At 48.9% G+C, this 22,775-nt stretch overlaps 1 protein-coding gene across 1 annotated transcript in view; it reads left to right on the top strand.

Moving 5' to 3' along the window:
• The first annotated feature begins 9,254 nt into the window (after positions 1-9,254).
• LOC143929725 (hemicentin-1-like) overlaps positions 9,255-22,775 on the top strand; it is a 106,433-nt gene continuing 92,912 nt past the window's right edge. The window contains exons 1-2 of the mRNA XM_077453697.1: positions 9,255-9,415; positions 21,255-21,593. Of these exons, the coding sequence (XP_077309823.1) occupies positions 9,364-9,415; positions 21,255-21,593 (391 nt within the window). The 5' untranslated portion in view covers positions 9,255-9,363. The remainder of the gene's footprint in view (positions 9,416-21,254; positions 21,594-22,775) is intronic.

Genomic DNA, 22,775 nt, shown 5'->3' on the forward strand with positions numbered 1-22,775 from the left:
TGGGGCAACACCTTGCAGCTGAGAGGTTATGAGCAGCCATGCCCCGCGGAACTAACGGACCCAGCACAACCTCACCTGGGCCAGGCTGTGACGGAATGCTATGATGGAAAACACGGTTAAGGAGTCACGGTTAAGGAGCTGACCCACCAACCAGCCCCCCCCCCCCCCGAAAAAAAAACTTAGAGGGAGACAGACCTCTCAACATGCTGAATCCACCACTGATCGCCACCCCGCCCATCCCCCCTCCCCCCCGTGAAAGCTTATGTGCCCCATTACCCTCCATACACTGTTATGGATTGCAGTACCACTACATGCATAGAAAAACATGATAATACTGCGCTAAAATTGTGGTGAAAAGTTGCGTGCAGCAGCTACATACAAATGTGCCAACAATTCTTAAAAACCAAAAAGGACAAATGTAGCGCTAAAATAGAAATAAATGATGAATAAATATAAAAAGAGAGTCCGGTAGAGTTCATCTGAATGGACAATGGATTCTCAGAGCTGGAAGATCAACCCTGCATGGAGAAAAGCAGCAGTACGGTCCAGATAAACTGGTATGAGGAAATACTCTTACCGGAAACGATGGACCTGTGTGTCAGCGACACCAGAACGTATGAGCATATATCGATAATCGCTTGGAGCAGGTCCTTCACTATCCACGACCATCCAAGGGGATCGACGTCCAGGGGGATCAGCACACCAAGAGCTTGACAGCCAAGGCATCCAAAAAAAGTATATCTCCGAACAGTCAAATAAGCATAAGGAGCAAGTGGCATGTAGAAACATAAAAGAAAAAGAGGCTCCCAATGGTGTAGAATCAAAGGTATCGATGGGCGTTTTTATTGCAAAAAATGCCAAGTACATAAAATAAGTAAAAAAAATGTGATCACATGGATAAAAAGCAAATATAGAAGGCGTGAGAAGAAGAAGAAGGCAGTCCTACGCATTTCGTCCAAAAATAGGACTTCAACTGGGGCATCGGGATGCATAGGGATAGGATGAGATGAGTGGGCAGCAGCATCTGCCAGGAACAAACCCGCACAGATGTGCCAGCTAAAAAATGAGGAGCTGTAAACAGCCATGCATTGTGGAACTGCAAGTCCCAGCCCAACCCATCCAGGGTAAAAGAAGCCCCACAGGCTTGGGGCTCTAATGGTGTACAGCACAAGGAACATGCAGTAATGGAGGGAAGCCATTCTTCGCAATGTGGATTGATGGACAACAAGTGACAGCGTGAGTATCGGGGGGAAACCGGAGCAGATAGAGGGACGGACACAACACGGAGCCACAATTAACAAGCGGAGTAACGACCTAAGCAGAAGTCCTGACCCCCCGAGGACGGAAACCACAAGCAGCCCCACCAGGACATCTGACAGCTATAACTGCAAGATATCTAGTCCCCCCCCCACACACACGACCAGCAGATAAATGAACCCCCCTGCTGCGGATAAAGACATGCTGGGACCCGCAACCACCCCCCTCTGATTAGACCAGCAGAAGACCCCCCCACACAAGACTCCCCCTGTATGACACCCCCCTCTTACCCCGCATGATAGTATACACACCTCCATAATCACCGAGCCCCCCCCATCGAGCCTTTCCCCTCCTCCAATGCCCCAGGAATGGATGATCTGCTGAGAGCAGGCAGACACCCCTACCCCCCCCCCCCCCCCCAGCGTCCCTGTCACCGCCACCACCCTCCCTGCATGACTACCAAGCTGAGGGGGGGCCCCCCGCTGATGCCCTCCACCCGCATCAACCGGAAACCATGAAGACTGAGACCACCATGAGACTCCTGATGCCCAGGGCCAGATTAACATAGGGGCTATTGGAGCTGCAGCTCCAGGCCCCTTTCTCAAGATAGGCCCATATGCCCCAAAAAAATAAAAAAAATATTGACTTTGAGGATTGTATCTCGGTGATCAGGAGTCACAGAGACCCCATTTGGGGGGTAGGTAGCTAAAGACCCACTCCAGCACTGGTTCAAATATGGGGCTGCTATCATCGATGGTTCCGGAGATACGGGGCTCCTTGTACAGCCTGTCAGAAGCTGCATACAGAGCGGCAGTATAAATAGAGCTGGAACACTCTGCAGCAGACGGAGAGGATGACATCACAGAGCTGATAATAATTATTTGTATATTACTTATGATAATTAACCCCTTGGCAACCAGGCCCATTCTGAGTCTTCTCTCCTACATGGAAAAATCATCATTTTTTTATGCTAGAAAATTGCTCAGAACCCTCAAGCATTATATATTGTTTTAGCTGAGACCCTGTGGAATAAAATGGTGCTCTTTGCAACTTTTTATGTTACACAATATTTGTGCAGCAATTTTTCAAACTTTATTTTGGAAAGAAACTTCATTCATAAAAAAATAACACTAAAGTTATCACGATTTTTTGTTGTGTACTAAGCCATGCTTTACATTTTTTTACAGGTTACATGTTTAGAGTCACAGAGGAGGTCTAGTGCTAGAATTATTGCTCTCGCTCTAATGATTGTGGCGTATGTAACCTGTGTGTATCTGGCTCTGATACTAACCAGTGCCTACCCAGGGACTGACTAGTATCTCTCCCAGCCTGTCCCCACACACCCTCTCACCCGCTGACCTGTGAATGGGGCGATCACTCCCGCAGTGTTATTGTCTTCTGCCAGTCAATACAATGATCAGTGCTGCTAACTATAGCTGGCAGCACTGATTGTTTTGGGGAAAACCTGACAGGCTGGTTGTACTCAAGTCGGTTAATAGGTTGACTTGGGTAAAACCAGCTACCCCATACATAGATCGACTATGGCTGGTCTCTGCTTCATTGGTGTAATTTCAATCCATGTCTGGCCCGCTTAACCACTACGCAGTCCCTAAACATCCTTCCACAAACCTTTACATTTTTCCTTCCCAGATTACTTCATCCTCCTCTCCTATACATAGTGCCCACTGTCATACCCTCCAACACTCCTCTCCTATACATAGTGCCCACTGTCATACCCTCCACACTCCTCTCCTATACATAGTGCCCACTGTCATACCTTCCACACTTCTCTCCTATACATAGTGCCCACTGTCATACCCTCCACACTTCTCTCCTATACATAGTGCCCACTGTCATACTCTCCACACTTCTCTCCTATACATAGTGCCCACTGTCATACTCTCCACACTTCTTTCCTATACATACTGCTCACTGTCATACCCTCCACACTTCTCTCCTATACATAATGGCCGCTGTCATATCCTACACACTCCTCTCCTATACATAGTGCCCGCTGTCATACACTTCTCTCCTATACATAGTGCCCACTGTCGTACCCTCCACACTCCTCTCCTGTACATACTACTCACTGTCATACCCTCCATACTCCTCTCCTATACATAGTGCCCACTGTCATATCCTCCACACTCCTCCTGTACATACTACTCACTGTCATACCCTCCAAACTCCCCTCCTATACATAGTGCCCACCGTCATACCCTCCACACTTCTCTCCTATACATAGTGCCCACTGTCATACTCTCCACACTTCTTTCCTATACATACTGCTCACTGTCATACCCTCCACACTTCTCTCCTATACATAACGGCCACTGTCATATCCTACACACTCCTCTCTTCTACATAGTGCCCGCTGTCATACACTTCTCTCCTGTACCTTGTGCCCACTGTCGTACCCTCCACACTCCTCTCCTGTACATACTACTCACTGTCATACCCTCCATACTCCTCTCCTATACATAGTGTCCACTGTCATATCCTCCACATTCCTCCTGTACATACTACTCACTGTCATACCCTACAAACTCCCCTCCTATACATAGTGCCCACCGTCATACCCTCCACACTTCTCTCCTATACATAGTGCCCACCGTCATACCCTCCCTCCACACTCCTCTGCTGTAATTACTGCTTACTGTCCTACTCTCCACACTTCTCTCCTGTACATAGTGCCTACTGTCATACAGTCCACACTCCTGTACATATTGCTCACTGTCATACCCTCCACACTCTTCTCTTATACATAGTACCCACTGTCATACCCTCTACACTCCTCTGCTGTGCATACTGCCCACTGTCATACCCTCCACCCTCCTCTCATGTACATAGTGCCCACTGTTAGACTCTCCACATTCCTCTCCCTCACCTGCACATAATTCCCACTTTTATACCATTCATACTCCTCCCCTATGCCTCTTACCCACAAAAACTCTTCTTTAAAATGATACTGAATATCCTCAATGTTACCAGCTCTAGAATGGGCACTAAAGGAAATCTCCCAGTCCTCATATTTCTTCTGCCCCATTATTAGTACTTATTTCATGTTGTAATGACTATTGTGATGTATAGAGGAACACGGGGGATGTCGGCTACTCCAAATATAACACTTGTAAAAAAAGCATCCCTGAAAATTTGAAATGTTGACAACTCTGCACTTAGGCACTGCCCAAGGGCCACAGGGTCAGTCGGGGCCCCATGAGAGGCTCCTGTGATAGTAAAGCGGTAGTAAACTTTTCTAACATTACTACTTTTTAGAGGCCCTGGGGGTAGGTTATGCCATAATGTACAAGTATGCCCAGCATATTAGCACATTAGGGTACACTTACCTGTCAGACCTCCAGTGCTGTGCTGTGATCAGTCCGGTGGGGCCCGGGCACTTCCATCTTCACCTGGACTTCCTTCTGGGTTCTGTGCCTTCCGTCACGTGCCTTGGCCAGGCTGCATTGATGTCATTTGCACACATCCTCATGTGCGTCTTCTCTCTCCCATCCCCCCTTTCTCTCCCTTCCCCCCTCCCTTACCCCTCCTTCATGCCCTCGTGCTTTCATCCTCCCTCTCTCCCTTTAATTTGTTATAACAAAAAATAGTTTGCATTTCTATTTATTTATTGTTTATAAAAGGCCCCCCCAAAATCCTCAGCACCCGGCCCATGATATTCTTAATCCGGCCCTGCTGATGGCGACCATGCTGCCGCTTTGCAAACCAAAAAAAAAACCGGAAGTGACGTCACTGTAACCATGAAAGGAGCCGACGCAGCAATAGACAGAGGAGGGATGTTCATACCCCCAGACTCCTCCTACAAAGGCAGGAGAGCCTTCTAACTATATATATATATATATATATATATATATATATATGATCAGTGTCAGTATATATATATATATGTTCAGTGTCATCAGTATATATATATATATATATATATATATATATATATATATATATATAATATATATATATATATATATATCATCAGTGTCAGTATATATGTTCAGTGTCAGTATATATATATATATAATATATGATCAGTATCAGTAAATATATATATATGTTCTGTGTCATCAGTATATTATATATATATATATATGCGTTTTTCAAACTTAAGGTTTTGCCTGAACTGTAGTTTGGTTTGGGTACAATTGTCTAAATTTGGACTTCAGGATCAGTCTGATTGGACTGTGAGATGTTCAGCCTGACCACAGGGGGCGCTGTCTCTTCTGGCAGGCATGGAACTATGGTCTGGATAGGTGCTTAAGTTACTCTCTCTCGGAGCCCGCCGAGTGGGAGTGGCGTTCTCGCTGTGCTTTCTGGGAGAGGGTATTTAAGATGCAGACATCACGGGGTTCGGGGTTCCGGTCCAGAATGATATACTGACTACTTGGTCCTGGTCCTCCTGACCAGCCCCCAGGAAGGCTGTGGCCTGGGGTGCGGATCCACCCGATCTTGATTCTGAGGTGGATGGGTGCCGTCTCCAATTCAGGAGAGAGCCCGTGTACTTCAAGCATTCCAGGGGAGGACTCTTCAGAAGAAGACCATGAACCTGGGAGGGCTGAAGTACCCAAGAGAATCCGGTCTTGTCAGTGGCGTAACTAGAACCTTCAGGGCCCCGATGCAGGAAACTATGGCGGGCCCGACCTCCGGACAGGGCTCTTTTCTCCAAGCCCGATGGTGGAACACCAGGGCCCAGTCCCAAGTGGGTGGCTGCATATAAAGGAACCGATTTAAAAAACATCAATTACAGCCACTGTGCCCATCAAACGCCACCACTGTACCATCAAATGTCACTACTGTGCCCATCAAACTCTGCCACTGTACCATCAAATGCCACCGCTGTGCCCATCAAATGCCACCGCTGTGCCCATCAAATGCCGCCACTGTGCCCATCAAATGCTGCCACTGTGAATCCCCACTGCCCGCTCACTGTCTGCCCGCCACTTACCCTGTCTTGGTGGGGCAGCGGGTAACGGCCATGAGCGGGGTCCTCCATGCAGCTACTGCCATCCTCATCTCCCGTCCTCTCCTCCTGATGGGCGTCCAATAGCTGTGTCTATCGTTTCAGCCAATCAAGTGATGGGTAAAAGACCCGCACACGTGATTGGTGGAGAGGCAGTTCAGTGTTAGGAAAGTGAATATTAATTCACTTTTCTAACACACCTGGCTGGGTAGACTGTGAGCGTCAAGCATGGCGCTCGCAGTTCACCTATTTTGAAGCCTATTATAGCCCATGGCTCTAATCAGGCTCTGCAAAAACACCCCCCACCGCTGTAATTCAGGCACCCGGCACCCCAAAAGGAACCAAACACCTAAATATGGGGGTGGCCATGGATAGATTCATGCTATGCTATGCATGAATCTATCCATTGGTCATAGAGGGGGTGGAACCTGTGCACCCTTTTGGATGCACCGCCACTGATAAACACATGCACACACACATGCATACATACACATACAAATATGAACACACACACACACACACACATACATACATGCATGCTCTCACACACACACACATACAAGCATGCTCACACACATACAAGCATGCTCACACGCACATACATACATTAATGCTCACACACATATATGCTCACACGCACATACATACATTAATGCTCACACACATATATGCTCACACACACATACATACAAGCATGCTCACGCACACACATACAAGCATGCTCACACGCACATACATACATTAATGCTCACACACATATATGCTCACACGCACATACATACATTAATGCTCACACACATATATGCTCACACACATACATACAAGCATGCTCACGCACACACATACAAGCATGCTCACACACACACGCATACATGCATGCTCACACACATACATGCATGCTCACACACACACACACACATACATGCATGCTCACACACACACATACATGCATGCTCACACACACACACATACATGCATGCTCACACACACACACACATACAAGCATGCTCACAGACACATACAAGCATGCTCACACACACACACACAAGCATGCTTACACGCACATACAAGCATGCTCACACACATACATACAAGCATGCTCACACACATACATACAAGCATGCTCACACACACACATACATGCATGCTCACACACACACAAACATACAAGCATGCTCACAGACACATACAAGCATGCTCACACACACACACACACACAAGCATGCTTACACGCACATACAAGCATGCTCACACACATACATACAAGCATGCTCACACACATACATACAAGCATGCTCACACACATACATACAAGCATGCTCACACACATACATACAAGCATGCTCACACACATACATACAAGCATGCTTACACACATACATACAAGCATGCTCACACACATACATACAAGCATGCTCACACACATACATACAAGCATGCTCACACACATACATACAAGCATGCTCACACACATACATACAAGCATGCTCACACACACACACACAAGCATGCTTACACGCACATACAAGCATGCTCACACACATACATACAAGCATGCTCACACACATACATACAAGCATGCTCACACACACACATACATGCATGCTCACACACACACAAACATACAAGCATGCTCACAGACACATACAAGCATGCTCACACACACACACACACACAAGCATGCTTACACACATACATACAAGCATGCTCACACACATACATACAAGCATGCTCACACACATACATACAAGCATGCTCACACACATACATACAAGCATGCTCACACACATACATACAAGCATGCTCACACACATACATACAAGCATGCTCACACACATACATACAAACACAAATACAGTAGATAGGCTTATTAAAAAAAAACGGCAGACATTTACCTCTTCCTGGCGGGTACTGCACTCTAGGGGGAGACAAAGAGCACACACTGCTTTCACTAAGCCTAATGTGAGGAGCTCCCGCACAGAGCTGATTTCAGTTCGGCTGATGATTGTGGAGCTCCTCTCAGCCTTCCCTCCTATCGCAGAAGTACAAGGGGCCCGGTCGCCATGGCGATCTTGGCGACTCCTATAATTCCGCCACTGGGTCTTGTGGATATCGCCAGCTGGCTGAGAGATCCGGATATCACACGAGTGTTTTCAAGTTTAGTTTCCCTTCATGTTCTACAACAACGTCTGTGACAAAGACTTTGTTCCTGAGGAAGCTCCTTGTTGGCTGCGAGACCTTGTGAGAGACGGACTGTCCAACCTGAGTGATCCTCCAGCTGTGATTGGCTGTTCTCTGGATGCAGTCAAAGTAAGAGAGTTCTTCAATGGTGTGACTTTGACACTAAGGCCAGGTTCACACTATAGCGATGCGGGAACGCCGCGAATGCGCGGCGTTTTCCCACATCGCATGACTCCCGCCGGCAGTTCACACTGCCCTATGCGGACGGCTGGGAGTGTCAATGATATGTTAATGACACCCCCAGATCCGTCCGCATATCGCAGTGCGATCTGCCGACTCGCACAGGAATCGGATCGCATGGTGTGAACCCCCCCATGCGATCCGATTCTGTTGCGGACCAAAAAAAGGGTCCCGTGCGAGTTTGCTGCGGGAGCGATGCGAATTCAGCCATACTATCTGTATACTATCTGTATACTATCTGTATGGCTGAACTCGCATCGCTACGGAGATCGGATGTGATCTGCAGTGCGGTGCGAATCACATCCGGATCTCCCCCCCGCAGCGGTGTGAACCCAGCCTAAGAGAACCTGAATTTCCTTTCCAACCCTCTGATCCCAATTAAAGAGACTGTTCATTGTCTACGTTTTACAAATAAAATCCATTCAAGTGGATCTGTTGTTGGTCTCTCGAGTTACTGAGTATATATATATATATATATGTATATATGATCAGTGTCAGAATATATATATATATATATATATATATGATCAGTGTCACTATGCAGTACCTCTCTCTGTCCTCCAGGTGGCGAACTCGGCCTCCTCTCTCCGGATGGTGGGGGTTATTTTCCGCTCTCCAGGAAGTGTCAGTTCTTTAAAACTGAAAGTAATTTCCCTCCCGATGAGGAATACTCAGCCATGTTATTTTAGGGTGGAACCCGAATTCTGGAGACAATGAGACCCCCAAATATCCTCTACATACTCCTCCCCCTCTTCACTGTCACAGGTAAGTCCCCTTGTACTGCCCTACACTGTGTGTGGGTGATATCAGTGTAGACGGTGACCGGGCGGTGGGTGATTATTGTAGAATAGGACAGGTAGGTGGGTGTAGTTCCGTGTGTGTGTAGTAATTGGTGATAGTTGTGTATGGTGGGGGTAGTAGTTGCAGATTCAGGTACTACAATGTAAGTAGATGGGAAGGTCACTATCTGGCTGCATTACAGAGGAGATCAGTCACCAAAACAGAAACTGCAAACAGGCCGAGAAACTGAGAACCGAGAAACTGAGAACCGAGGCACCGCAGGGGGTCCAGGAAGTTGGATTACAAAATTGATACTTTATAGAAACATTCAGATAAGTAGTAAATGGCGAGTAGTGAATGCTGATCTCCGGCATTTGTCACTTTCCATTTACTATTTCTTTGTATATTTTTCTTGCATATTGGTTCAACAAAGTTTTGATTTTGTAGTTGTGCTCCCTGGACCTCCTGTGGTGCCTCGGTTCTCGGGTTCTGGGTTCTCAGGTTCTCGGGTTCTCAGGTTCTCAGGTTCTCGGTTCTCGGGTTCTCGGGTTCTCAGGTTCTCAGGTCTCGGGTTCTCGGGTTCTCAGGTTCTCTGGTTCTCAGGTTCTCAGTTCTCGGGTTCTCAGGTTCTCAGTTCTCGGGTTCTCAGGTTCTCAGTTCTCGGGTTCTGGGTTCTCAGGTTCTCTGGTTCTCAGGTTCTCAGTTCTCGGGTTCTCAGGTTCTCAGTTCTCGGGTTCTCAGGTTCTCAGGTTCTCGGGTTCCTGAGGACAGCCGCTTTCCCACATCCCTGGGGGGCATTCCCACCCGGGACTCCATCCCGAGGACCGCCGCCTTCCCACATCCCAGGAGGGGCATTTCCACCCGGGACTCCATCCCGAGGACAGCCGCTTTCCCACATCCCTGGGGGGCATTTCCACTCGGGACTCCATCCTGAGGACAGCCACCTTCCCACACCCCAGAGGGGCATTTCCACCCGGGACTCCATCCCGAGGACAGCCGCCTTCCCACATCCCAGGAGGGACATTTCCACCCGGGACTCCATCCCGAGGACAGCCGCCTTCCCACAACCCAGGAGGGGCATTTCCACCCTGGACTCCATCCCGGGATGGCCGCCTTCCCACATCCCAGGAGGGGCATTTCCACCCGGGACTCCATCCCGAGGACGGCCGCCTTCCCACATCCCGGGGGGGGGCATTTCCACCCAGGACTCCATCCCGGGATGGCCGCCTTCCCACATCCCAGGAGGGGCATTTCCACCCGGGACTCCATCCCGAGGACGGCCGCCTTCCCACATCCCGGGGGGGGGGCATTTCCACCCAGGACTCCATCCCGAGGACAGCCGCCTTCCCACATCCCAGGGGGGCATTTCCACCTGGGACTCCATCCCGAGGACAGCCGCCTTCCCACATCCCGGGGGGGGGCATTTCCACCCGGGACTCCATCCCAAGGACAGCCGCCTTCCCACATCCCAGGGGGGCATTTCCACCCGGGACTCCATCCCGAGGACAGCCGCCTTCCCACAGCCCAGGAGGGGCATTTCCACCCGGGACTCCATCCCGAGGACCGCCGCCTTCCCACATCCCAGGGGGGCATTTCCACCCGGGACTCCATACCGAGGACAGCCGCCTTCCCACATCCCAGGGGGGCATTTCCACCCGCCATTGTGACATTGTGTAGTTGCCTTCATGGGGTGTCCTTCTAGAAATTACGACAATAGCCTGTTGTAACATTGGGAGATTATGCTTTTTATGTCAGATGTATCTTGTAGCATGTGAAAGACCGGAGTGGGGGACTGACTCCACTCCATGGCTTCCCCATGTGCCCTAACGGCATGTTGAAGTTGTAGGTAGTAAAAGAGCATGTTAAGGGGCAGTGTATATTTGGATTGTAAGTCTTTAAAAGAGAGCAAGGCCCCGCTGTGAAAGTTATGCGTCATGTGAGTTATACCCATGGGGATCCGCCTGGGTCCCTGTTGAATCGTGGCTGGTTCTACATATGTTTTTTTTCCCCGGATCGGACTATAGGCTGTGAATCCTGTTACGTTTTGTAATTGTTTCGTTTTGTTCCACACCTTCTGAAGGAGTGCATACATGGGCATTAGTTTTTTTGGGCTTTTGGAATTGTTGGGCTTCTAGTCCCTTGAGTATGGATTCCACCCCTGAGCCGAGTAGCATGAGTCTAGCAGATGAGCCCCCCGGTGTGGGAGTCATGGCCCCTATCAGGTCTTGTAGCTGTGCGGCCAGATAGTATATCCAAGGGTTGGGCAGGGTGACCCCCCCCCTTCCGGTATTGCAATTCCTCCAGTTTAATTCTGGGGGGCTTGGTGTGCCACAGCAACAGCTTAAAGTGGTTGTAAACCCTTACAGCACACTTTGACCTACAGGTAAGCCTAGATTAAAGCCTAGATTAAGGCTTACCTGTAGGTCCAAGAAATATCTCCTAAACCTACACGGTTTAGGAGATATTTGCTGAAAGACAGGCACCGCTGTCTACAGCGCATTCGGTGTAGACAGCAGCGTGCAGGCGTACTGAGCGTGCCGCGGTCAGCGGCGATATGCCGTGAGTGGCGGCTCCCTTGCGTATGCGCGGGAGTGATGTCATCGCGGCTTCGCTGAATAACAGCGGCGGAGCAGCGAGACCCTCCGAGAAGATGGAGGCTCCGGACTACAGGGGACAGCGGCGACTTGGCTGGCTCCTGTGTCAGGTAAGTGACACATAATGGACTACAATGTGATGCGATGGGATGCGATGCATAGAAGTCCATTATGCTTTACCTTTGCAGGGAATGAAAGAGGAAGTAACACCCATCAGGGTTTACTTCCTCTTTAAACAGGGAGCTGACCACTCCGAACATCTTCAGTGTGATGACTACTGGTGCGTTGTGAAGCATGTAAAGAAACTGCGGCATCAGTATCATCTTGATGAGGTTTGCCTTTCCCGCCAGTGACATTTTAAGTTTGTTCCATATATTTATTTTGTCTCTAAAATGAGTTAGCATGGGATATATGTTGAATTTACAGAAATCTGTTAGTGTGGATTACTTGTGTACAATAATCCTTATCCAAACGATAGAATAAGCAGCGCTGAATATAATACAAATCCACAACAGTGAACATGAATTACTAAATGTTACTACACTGTGCAGACCCCGCCCTGTGCAAACCTCGCCCTGTGCAGACCCCGCCCTGTGCAGACCCCGCCCTGTGCAGACCTCGCCCTGTGCAGACCCCGCCCTGTGCAGACCCCGCCCTGTGCAGACCCCGCCCTGTGCAAACCCCGCCCTGTGCAAACCCCGCCCTGTGCAGACCCCGCCCTGTGCAAACCCCGCCCTGTGCAAACCTCGCCCTGTGCAGACCCCGCCCTGTGCAGACCCCGCCCTGTGCAAACCCCGCCCTGTGCAGACCCCGCCCTGTGCAAACCCCCCGCCCTGTGCAAACCCCGCCCTGTGCAAACCCCGCCCTGTGCATACAAAAATAGAGAAAATAACTATCAAAATCAATGAACACAAATGATTGTATAGTGCATGTCACCGGATGAATAGTGATGGCAAATATATACAATCAGTTGAAACAAATCACCCTGTGACTAAATATTGTTCAACACTGAAAATAAATAAACAGAGAACGAGAATCAAGTGAATTGTTTCAAGTTCTATCAGACAATGTCCACTTCCTAAAAAAATTGTTACAATCACCGCTGTGAAACTTCCTGATAACATAATGTAATGTATCCCAGTAAAATCATAGTCCATACGTTGAATCTTCAGATCATAATCCAAATAATGAGATAGTGAAGAAACAGTGAAAAAAACGATTAACCCGTGTCTCTTGTCTCTTGAACAAACAGCAGATTACTTCTCCACTCCTCCACCACACCGCTCTAGATGTGACTCCTCTCCCCTCATGTGGTTACACTCACCCGCTGTATACGCCGCACACTTTCCTGTTTGGCTGGATGTGCTTTTCCCCTTTACAGGGTTTAAATGGGATATCCAAATTTCCAATTCAAAATACAGGGCTGGTGCCACGGCTGTTCCCATAGATGCCACGGCTGTTCCCATAGATACCACGGCTGTTCCCATAAATGCCACAGCTGTTCCCATAGATACCACGGCTGTTCCCATAAATGCCACAGCTGTTCCCATAGATGCCACGGCTGTTCCCATAGATGCCACGGCTGTTCTCATAGATGCTCTCATGAAACAAAGAAAAGATTTGCTTCCATAGCGTGATACAGTATAAAACTTTTTAATCACACATAAAAAACCTCTCACATTGCACTCACATCAAAGGATGAATAAATACGCCAAATATAAAAAGTCACAGCACTCTTGAATAACTCATACTGAAGCATAGGTGGTCACGGCGGACCCAGGATATGCGGGAATGATGGATAGTCTCTCACTGTGTGGATTACTGCCAGTTTAACGCCATATAGTTCTGTGCATTTCTGCAAGTTTAACGCCATATAGTTCTGTGCATCATTGTACATTTTGATGCATTATATTGCAGTATATTATATTGTATCCGTGAAGTGTGTCTGTGTAGTGTGAGTACTCAAATTGAAAGGTACCAAACACCTCTTTACATTGATTAAAGTGCGTCTACATACAGATTTCAACTTCTCCTTTACATTTTCTTTTATAATGTCTGGGAGGACAACAAGGAGAGGCAGACGTTTCCTTGGCACTGTAAGGGGGCCGGCAACAAATGTGTCCACAGGCAAAGGTGGACGTGGTGGTCAGTCCTCGGGCAGGTCATCATTTCCTCTGTTTAGTGAGTTTGCCCTGCTATTAAGCCCCAGCATGCAGAGGAGGGGGTGGACTGGCTTACTAAACCTTCCTCATCCTCCTCATCCTCCGTCACACAAGCAGAGACAAGTGTGCCGTCCCCTGCAGTTGCCAGAGTTGATAAACCTGCCCCCTTGTCCACATCTATTCCCGCCATACCCCCAACATCAGCCATTGAGGAATCAGATGAGTTATTTGACCACAGCGTCAGCCACTCGCTCCTTTATGATGCCCGGCGATTGCTGGATTCAGATGTTGGTTCTGAGGTTGAGGATGAGAGGAACATGAGCCTAGTGAGAAGGAGGAACACTGGTAGACAAATTGGCATTTATGTTCCCAAGCGGCAGCATATTGCCAAGCTGTCTCCAGTGGTGATGATGAAGATGGAGGAGATGGTGATGATGGTGAGTTCACTGATATGACTCGGGTGCCAGATAGAGCAGAGGAGGAAACTGAAGGTGAGGCGGCACAACCCCAAGGAGGTCGGCATCAAGAAAGCGTAGAGAGCAGCCACCCTATTCCATCACATTCTGCAGCTGTTATCCCCCGGCCCCCTCCCCACAGCTCCGCTGTCTGGGCCTTTTTCAGCCCATCTGCAGCAGATCGCACTGTCGCTATCTGCAAACTGTGTCTCAGGCACATCAAACATGACAAAACGCCAACCATTTGGGTAGCATATGCCTAACAAGGCATTTAACATCCAACCACTCAGCCCTTTGGCAAAAGCACCTAAAAGCCACACAAAAGGGGCACAAATCTATCCAGCAGCACACCACCAGCTGTAGACTGTAGCCGGCAAATTTCTCTGCCCCATCTTCTGCAATGGAAAAGAAAACCACAGTCCCTGCCACCCACATGCCCAGTGCCTGAATGCAAGCTTGTCAAAGCTGTTAGCTCTCCAACTTCTGCCTTTCAGCCTGGTGGATTCTGCCCCCTTCCGTGAATTTGCACAATGTGCTGTACCACCATGGCAGGTTCTCAGTCTACTTATAACGTAAGGCCGTTCCATCTCTCTACCATCACGTGGAAGGGAATGTTCTGGCATCGTTGGGCAAGGCAGTCAGCCATAAAATCCACCTTACTGCTGACACGTGGTCCAGCAAGCATGGGCAGGGATGATATATTTTGTTCACAGCACACTGGGTAACGTTGTTTGCAACTCGAAAGGATGCAGAACAGGGCTCAGTGCTGCAGCTTGTTGTGCCCCCACATCTCCATAAAGCTAGTGGCAATGATGCCAGACCTGTGAGCTCTACTCCCTCCTCCTCCACCTCTGCCACCTCCACGCCCTCCTCTGCAGAATTGTCCTATGAAAATCGGGTACCCCCTAAGCGTTCAAATTGACTTTTCCCTGAGTCAGGCTATAAGGTGCCATGCAGTGCTTCAGCTGGTGTGTTTAGGGGACAGGAACCACACCGGAGCAGAGATTCTTTCAGCTCTGCAAGGACGGGCCCAGAGGTGGTTCACACCACTCCAGCTGGAGTCAGATGGTGTCCGATGATGGCTTAAACCTCCTGTCCGCCCTTAGACAGGGAAAGTTGGCACATGTGCCATGCTGGCACATGTCCTCAATTTGGTGGTGCAGCGTTTCCTAAATACGTACCCAGGTTTGCAAGATGTACTAAAGCAGGCCAGAAGAGTCTGTAGCCATTTCAGGTGGTCATATACAGCCAGTCCTTGGTTGGCTGAAATTCAGCGGGAATTATACCTACCTGTAAACCACCTGATTTTTGACATGCCCACCAGGTGGAACTCAACTTTGGGAATGCTGCAGCGGCTATACATGCAGCAGAGGGCATCAACGAGTACATGTGCCAGTACGGCACAACCACAGGCTCAGGCCACCTTGCATGCGCTGTATTGTCATCATTTGAGGAGGCCACAAGGATGGTGAGCAGTGACAATGCATGCCTCAGTGACACAATCCCTGTTGTGTTCCTGCTGGAGCAGACTCTGCGTGGCATTATGGACAGGGCACTGGAGGCAGAGCATCAGGAGGACATCCTTTCCTCTCAAGGCCCACTTTATGCAGACACCATCATTCCTATGTCACAGAACACACAGGAGGAGAGAGGGGAGGAGGATTCTCGCACTTTCATAGGCTTTGAAGAAGAGGAAGTCATGTGTCAATCTGTAAGCGATGGCTTTCCAACCCCAAGACCCTTGGGAGTAGTACGTGGCTGGGAGGAGCAAGTTCCACATGCTGTCATCCTGAGTGACCCCGAGGAGTCTGCTTTTCAAGCCTCTGCAAACTTGAGGCGCATGGGCAACCTCATTGACACGTACCTTGGAGGTGAGCCTGATGTGCAGAGGGAGACCTCTCATACAACTCTGGTTCCGGGTTCACTGGAGTGGGAACAGTGACCTTCGGAGCACAGCGGGGTAGGAGAGCCTGCAGGGTCTGCTTGGCAGAATATGGTATCCACTTGGCAGAGACAGGAACAGGCTTGATTGCTGCGGATGCAGGAACACTGAGAAGTAGTAGGCAGATGCACACGGATGCAGGAATATAGGCAGATGCACACGGATGCAGGAATATAGGCAGATGCACACGGATGCAGGAATATAGGCAGATGCACACTGATGCAGGACTTGTAGGCACGGATGTAAGCAGGTGCAGGGTCAGACAAGCCAGGTCACAGCAGCGGATCAGACAGAAGCAGCAGGCAGAGAATGGCCAGGTTCAGGCAGGATCGGCAACTGGAGATTAAACAACAGGAACACTGAACAGGTCAAAGGCAAGCCAAGGGGTCAGGACTGGAGACAGCAGCGAGGTCAGGTAAAGCCGGGTAACACTGGCGCAGAGGCAGGATCGGGTACAGGATGAGCTGCAGATCAGACAGCAAGGATGCATTCTGAAGAGGCTCCTTTTAAAGATCACTGGGCGCCAAAGCTGCGTTACTGTGCATGCGTCTGCGATCTGCGCACGCGCATTGGCGCACGTCTATTCACTGGTAAATGGCTGTGGGCTGGAACATATCCCAATGGACCCGTGCGTCCGTGGCCAGTTGCAGAGCCATGCGCAGTACCTCCATGACACTTATGCTTCAAAGCCTGCGAAAGGAGCCAAGACTACGTGGCATAAAGGAGAAGGATAATTACTGGTTGGCAACCCTCCTGGACCACCTTTATAAGGGGAAGTTCTCTGAACTCATCTCGTCCCCACAGAGAGTGCAGAGGATAAGATCTCTTGAGGACACATTAAAGAGGATTTCATTGAACGTTTTTCCTGACTCTAGTAAGTTACAGTGCGGTGGAAAACATCATTTTGATTCTTCGGTTGGTCAAGAAAGGAGCGTTGGAGAAGGCGTCCGCCTAAGTGAGACAGTTCACAATTTTTTTACTCCTCGCCACCCAGGGCTGTCAGCCTCCACATCCCATCAGCAGCGTCTGCATCACATGGTGGACGATTACCTCGGGGCCAAAACAGAGATGGAGAGCTTTCCAGCTGACGATCCACTGACTTACTGGGTCATGAGAATAGACCACTGACCAGAACTTACTATTGAGTTGTCAGGCTGCCCTGCATTCAGCGTGCTTTCAGAACGGGCATTCAGTGCTGCAGGATGTTTTGGTTACTGATCATAGAACGCGTCTGTCCACAGACTCCGTGGACCGTTTGACTTTTATAAAAACGAATCAGTCCTGGATTACCAACTATGACGCCCCTGATGCCGATGTCACTGATTAAGTCTTTTTGGGATGTGGAATCTCTGCAGGACTTCGTGTCTGCCTAGCTTTGAGGGTGTTCAATTATTTCATCTGGAAGAATGTTTTTGGTGTTTCATGGGCACAATTAACACCCAAAGATCAATTTTTCAGCACCTGTTTGACAGGTGGACATCATTGCAATTTTTTACAGCAAGGCCAATTCTTGCTTTCATTGAGATTACCTCTATAGGGTTACGGTGGGAAGGCGCCATGACACCCAAAGACCAATTTTTCTGCACCTGTTAATTCTATCCAAAGTGACACCAGAATGTATCCAAAAAATCTCTAATCTTGTTCCCAGTGATCTACTTTGTGGTCTCATCATACACACCGGCTCCCCAGATGTTGCTGAGAAAATGAAAGGAAGCTTGCAGGAAAAAATGTAATATTTTTTATTTTGGCTTTATAAATTCAATTATTGCTGCAGTATATTCTATATATGGTACAGATGTGCCACTTTACAGGTAGACTAAGGGGACCCCCAGGCACTATATTGGAAGGAATTTTTCATTTTTATGCTTGCACTTTAAAAATCATAATATCACTGCTCTTTTAAAAATGACGTTTTTTACAAACTTTTTTTTGTTGCTACATGTCCCCCCGGGCGGGACCTGGACCCCTATAACAATTGGATGCCCAATTACTTGCATTTAAGCCTTCAAATGGGGCACTTTTGATTTTAGACGTTTGGGTCCCATTGACTTTAATTGGGGTTCGTTATTCGGGTCAGAACTTTCTAGGTGTTCAGACGTTCTGTTCCGGACCGAACGGTCCGTGTGGCCCATCCCTACTTGAGAGAGTGTAAATTGGGGCAGGCTTTTAGGGGCCCCAATGCATTACTTTGCCCAGGGCCCATGATGCACATTTTGGTGGCGCTGGCTGGCATGGCAAGGGACAGTCCGCAAATAGTGGCAGATGATGTGGCAAGCGATCATCCACATCTGGTGCCAGGAGATGGTGGCAAGTGACAATCTACATCTGGTGGCAGGAGATGTGGCAGGCGACACGCTCAGGGCTCCCACTAATTCTGCATTATGGTGAGCTGAATCACTTCATTATATATCAGAATGTAACAATAGAAACAATGCGCCTCAATCACCCTGACACCATATCAACCATGGTGCCGTGATGATTGAAGTGCATCCACCCCCCCCCCCCCCAATTGACTTTAGGCTGGGCAGGAAGTGGTTAAAGAATAAAAAGAAATCTCACCTCCTGTAAATCCTTCATCGGCCGTGACATCCAGGGAGGCAGATCCACCGCCGTCATCCACACCGCTACCGACCCAACCATAGAGAAATCCCACCGACACCATCTGCTTCCAATGACAACTTCCCCCGCTTCCCGCCGTGAAATGTCAATAGAGGGGTGGAGTCTCAAGTGACATTGTCAGACATCCTTCATTCCGATTGGTCTGCATCACCGGATTTGGACTGAGGGATATTGTTTGGGGTATTTAAATGTGGTGCATTTACTTTTTAACATATTTTTGTTTGTGGGGGTGCCCGGTCATATGGTGGAGAAGTATCTGGGGCCCCATTATAATTAAAGGGGGCTTTAAATAGTCTACAAAAGAAAAGGATTCCCAATGGCAAGGAACCCTCCACATGTTGAGGACATGTGGCCTGGTATGCTTTGGGGAGGGGGGAGGTGCCCTGTTATCCTTATCCCATCCTTTCCTGACCTGCCAGGGTATGACAGTGGGCGGTATGTACAGGAGAGGAGTGTGGAGGGTATGACAGTGGGCTCTATGTACAGGAGAGGAGTGTGGATGGTATGACAGTGGGCGGTATGTACAGGAGAGGAGTGTGGAGGGTATGACAGTGAGCGGTATGTACAGGAGAGGAGTGTGGAGGATATGACAGTGGACAGTATGTACAGGAGAGGAGTGTGGAGGGTATGACAGTGGGTGGTATGTACAGGAGAGGAGTGTGGAGGATATGACAGTTGGTGGTATGTACAGGAGAGGAGTGTGGAGGATATGACAGTGGACAGTATGTACAGGAGAGGAGTGTGGAGGGTATGACAGTGGGCACTATGTACAGGAGAGGAGTGTGGAGGATATGACAGTTGGTGGTATGTACAGGAGAGGAGTGTGGAGGATATGACAGTGGACAGTATGTACAGGAGAGGAGTGTGGAGGGTATGACAGTGGACACTATGTACAGAAGAGGAGTGTGGAGGATATGACAGTTGGTGGTATGTACAGGAGAGGAGTGTGGAGGGTATGACAGTGGACACTATGTACAGAAGAGGAGTGTGGAGGATATGACAGTTGGTGGTATGTACAGGAGAGGAGTGTGGAGGATATGACAGTGGGCACTATGTACAGGAGAGGAGTGTGGAGGATATGACAGTGGGCACTATGTACAGGAGAGGAGTGTGGAGGATATGACAGTTGGTGGTATGTACAGGAGAGGATTGTGGGGGATATGACAGTGGACAGTATGTACAGGAGAGGAGTGTAGGGGATATGACAGTGGGCGGTATGTACAGGAGAGGAGTGTGGGGGATATGACAGTGGGCACTATGTACAGGAGAGGAGTATGGGGGATATGACAGTGGGCACTATGTACAGGAGAGGAGTGTGGAGGATATGACAGTTGGTGGTATGTACAGGAGAGGAGTGTGGAGGATATGACAGTGGGCACTATGTACAGGAGAGGAGTGTGGAGGATATGACAGTGGGCACTATGTACAGGAGAGGAGTGTGGAGGATATGACAGTTGGTGGTATGTACAGGAGAGGATTGTGGGGGATATGACAGTGGACAGTATGTACAGGAGAGGAGTGTAGGGGATATGACAGTGGGCGGTATGTACAGGAGAGGAGTGTGGGGGATATGACAGTGGGCACTATGTACAGGAGAGGAGTATGGGGGATATGACAGTGGGCGGTATGTACAGGAGAGGAGTGTGGAGGATATGACAGTGGGCACTATGTACAGGAGAGGAGTGTGGGGGATATGACAGTGGGCGGTATGTACAGGAGAGGAGTGTGGGGGATATGACAGTGGGCACTATGTACAGGAGAGGAGTGTGGGGGATATGACAGTGGGCACTATGTACAGGAGAGGAGTGTGGGGGATATGACAGTGGGAAGTTAAAGCCGTCATTGTGGACTCCAGTTTGTAATACAGATTGTTCTTATTTGATTGGTTTGGTGAATGAGGGTCAGGGATATTGGATTGGGTCAGACACCGGTGTCGCCCCCTACAGGGAATATGACACATTACATGGATGGTGAGAAGAGCGGTAGGTGTACAGAATGTCTCTGATATTTATTTCCTCAGTTTTTGGTACAATAATTATTTTCTATTTATAGGGGCTCTGAAGGTGACAACGAGGACGTCACTCCTGCCAGTACTGAGGGATGAGAATGTCACCATTCCCTGTGATATATCTGATGTAAATATCGGGAAACCCATTTCAATAATATGGAAAAGGAGATCGGAGAACGGCACTGAGTACAATGTGTATGAAAATATTGATGGAAAGGAGAGGTCCTACAGACCGGGGTCCTCCATGAAGCCGATGGAGATCCGGAATAGAAATGCGGAGCTCCGCCTCTCTCGGGTCCAGTTCTCGGATGAGGGGGAATACACTTGTCAAGTGTTTAACACTCCGGATTTAGCAGAAGGTAGAGCTACTCTGCAGGTGTCAGGTAAGTGATGGTAACTTTTCCTCTCTTTTATGTTGGTTTTGGAATCTGTTTTGCTTCTGGTTCTCACACTGCCAGGACTCCCCTCCACCTACCCCACTGCAAGGTGGAGGGCGGAATGATTTGCTTTTTATAAAGGGGAGTGATTCAGAGATTGGGGGGAGGTTTTGTAGCATGCAGACCCTCTATGTTTGGTAATTCTGATGTTTGCTAAGCCCCTCACACACCCCAGTTGGTGCCTTTGATGCTGGAATCTGTCACATTTCTTTTGTTTTGGAGTCCGCTTTCCTACCTTTAAAGTGGCTGTAAACCCTTACAACCAACTTTGACCTACAGGTAAGCCTAGATTAAGGCCTAGATTAAGGCTTACCTGGAGGTCCAAGAAATATCTCCTAAACCTACACGTTTAGGAGATATTTGCCGAAAGACAGGCACCACTGTCTACGGCGATATGCCACGAGGGGCGGCTCCCGTGCGCATGCGTGGGAGTGACGTCATCGCGGCTTCGCCCAATGACAGGGGCAGAGCGGCAAGACCCACCGAGAAGATGGATGCGCCGGACTACAGGGGACAGCGGTGACTTCGCTGGCTCCTGTGTTAAGTAAGTGACACATAATGGACTACTATGTGATGCAATGTGATATGATGCAATGTGATGCGATGTGATGCATAGTAGTCCATTATGCTTTACCTTTGCAGGGAATGAAAGAGGAAGTAACACTCATCAGGGTTTACTTCCTCTTTAAGCTGACCTCACACACATTACACTCCGATTGTACAGTGTGGGTAGGCAGGCCCAAACTGCAACTGAATTGCCACATAAACCACTAGGAGGCCTACTATAACACAGGGCTATTTGGGGTCTCGCTGCTCTGCCCATATACAGTCCACAGACCACACTCAATTCGGTTTTCTGCAACATATGCATGAATGGAGGGCTATGAAGCCTTCACTCACCATCCCCCTGGTTGTTGTAGCATCTCCTGCAGGGTTACAGTATAGGACTTAGATCTAAACACTTGAGGCCCACATGATATACGGGCCCGGGTCCCTTACTGCATGCTACATGGAGGGGTTCAGCTACTCACAAGATGGTGACTTTGTCACCTATCCACCACCAGCTCCAACCTTGACCAGGTCCGCACTGTTGTGAAATCTCAGGATCCCGTGTCCCCCGGCGTGTCT

Source organism: Lithobates pipiens, unplaced genomic scaffold (assembly GCF_037356315.1).
Source record: "Lithobates pipiens isolate NorthernLeopardFrog02 unplaced genomic scaffold, aLitPip1_a1.2 Scaffold_24, whole genome shotgun sequence".
NCBI lineage: Eukaryota > Metazoa > Chordata > Amphibia > Anura > Ranidae > Lithobates > Lithobates pipiens.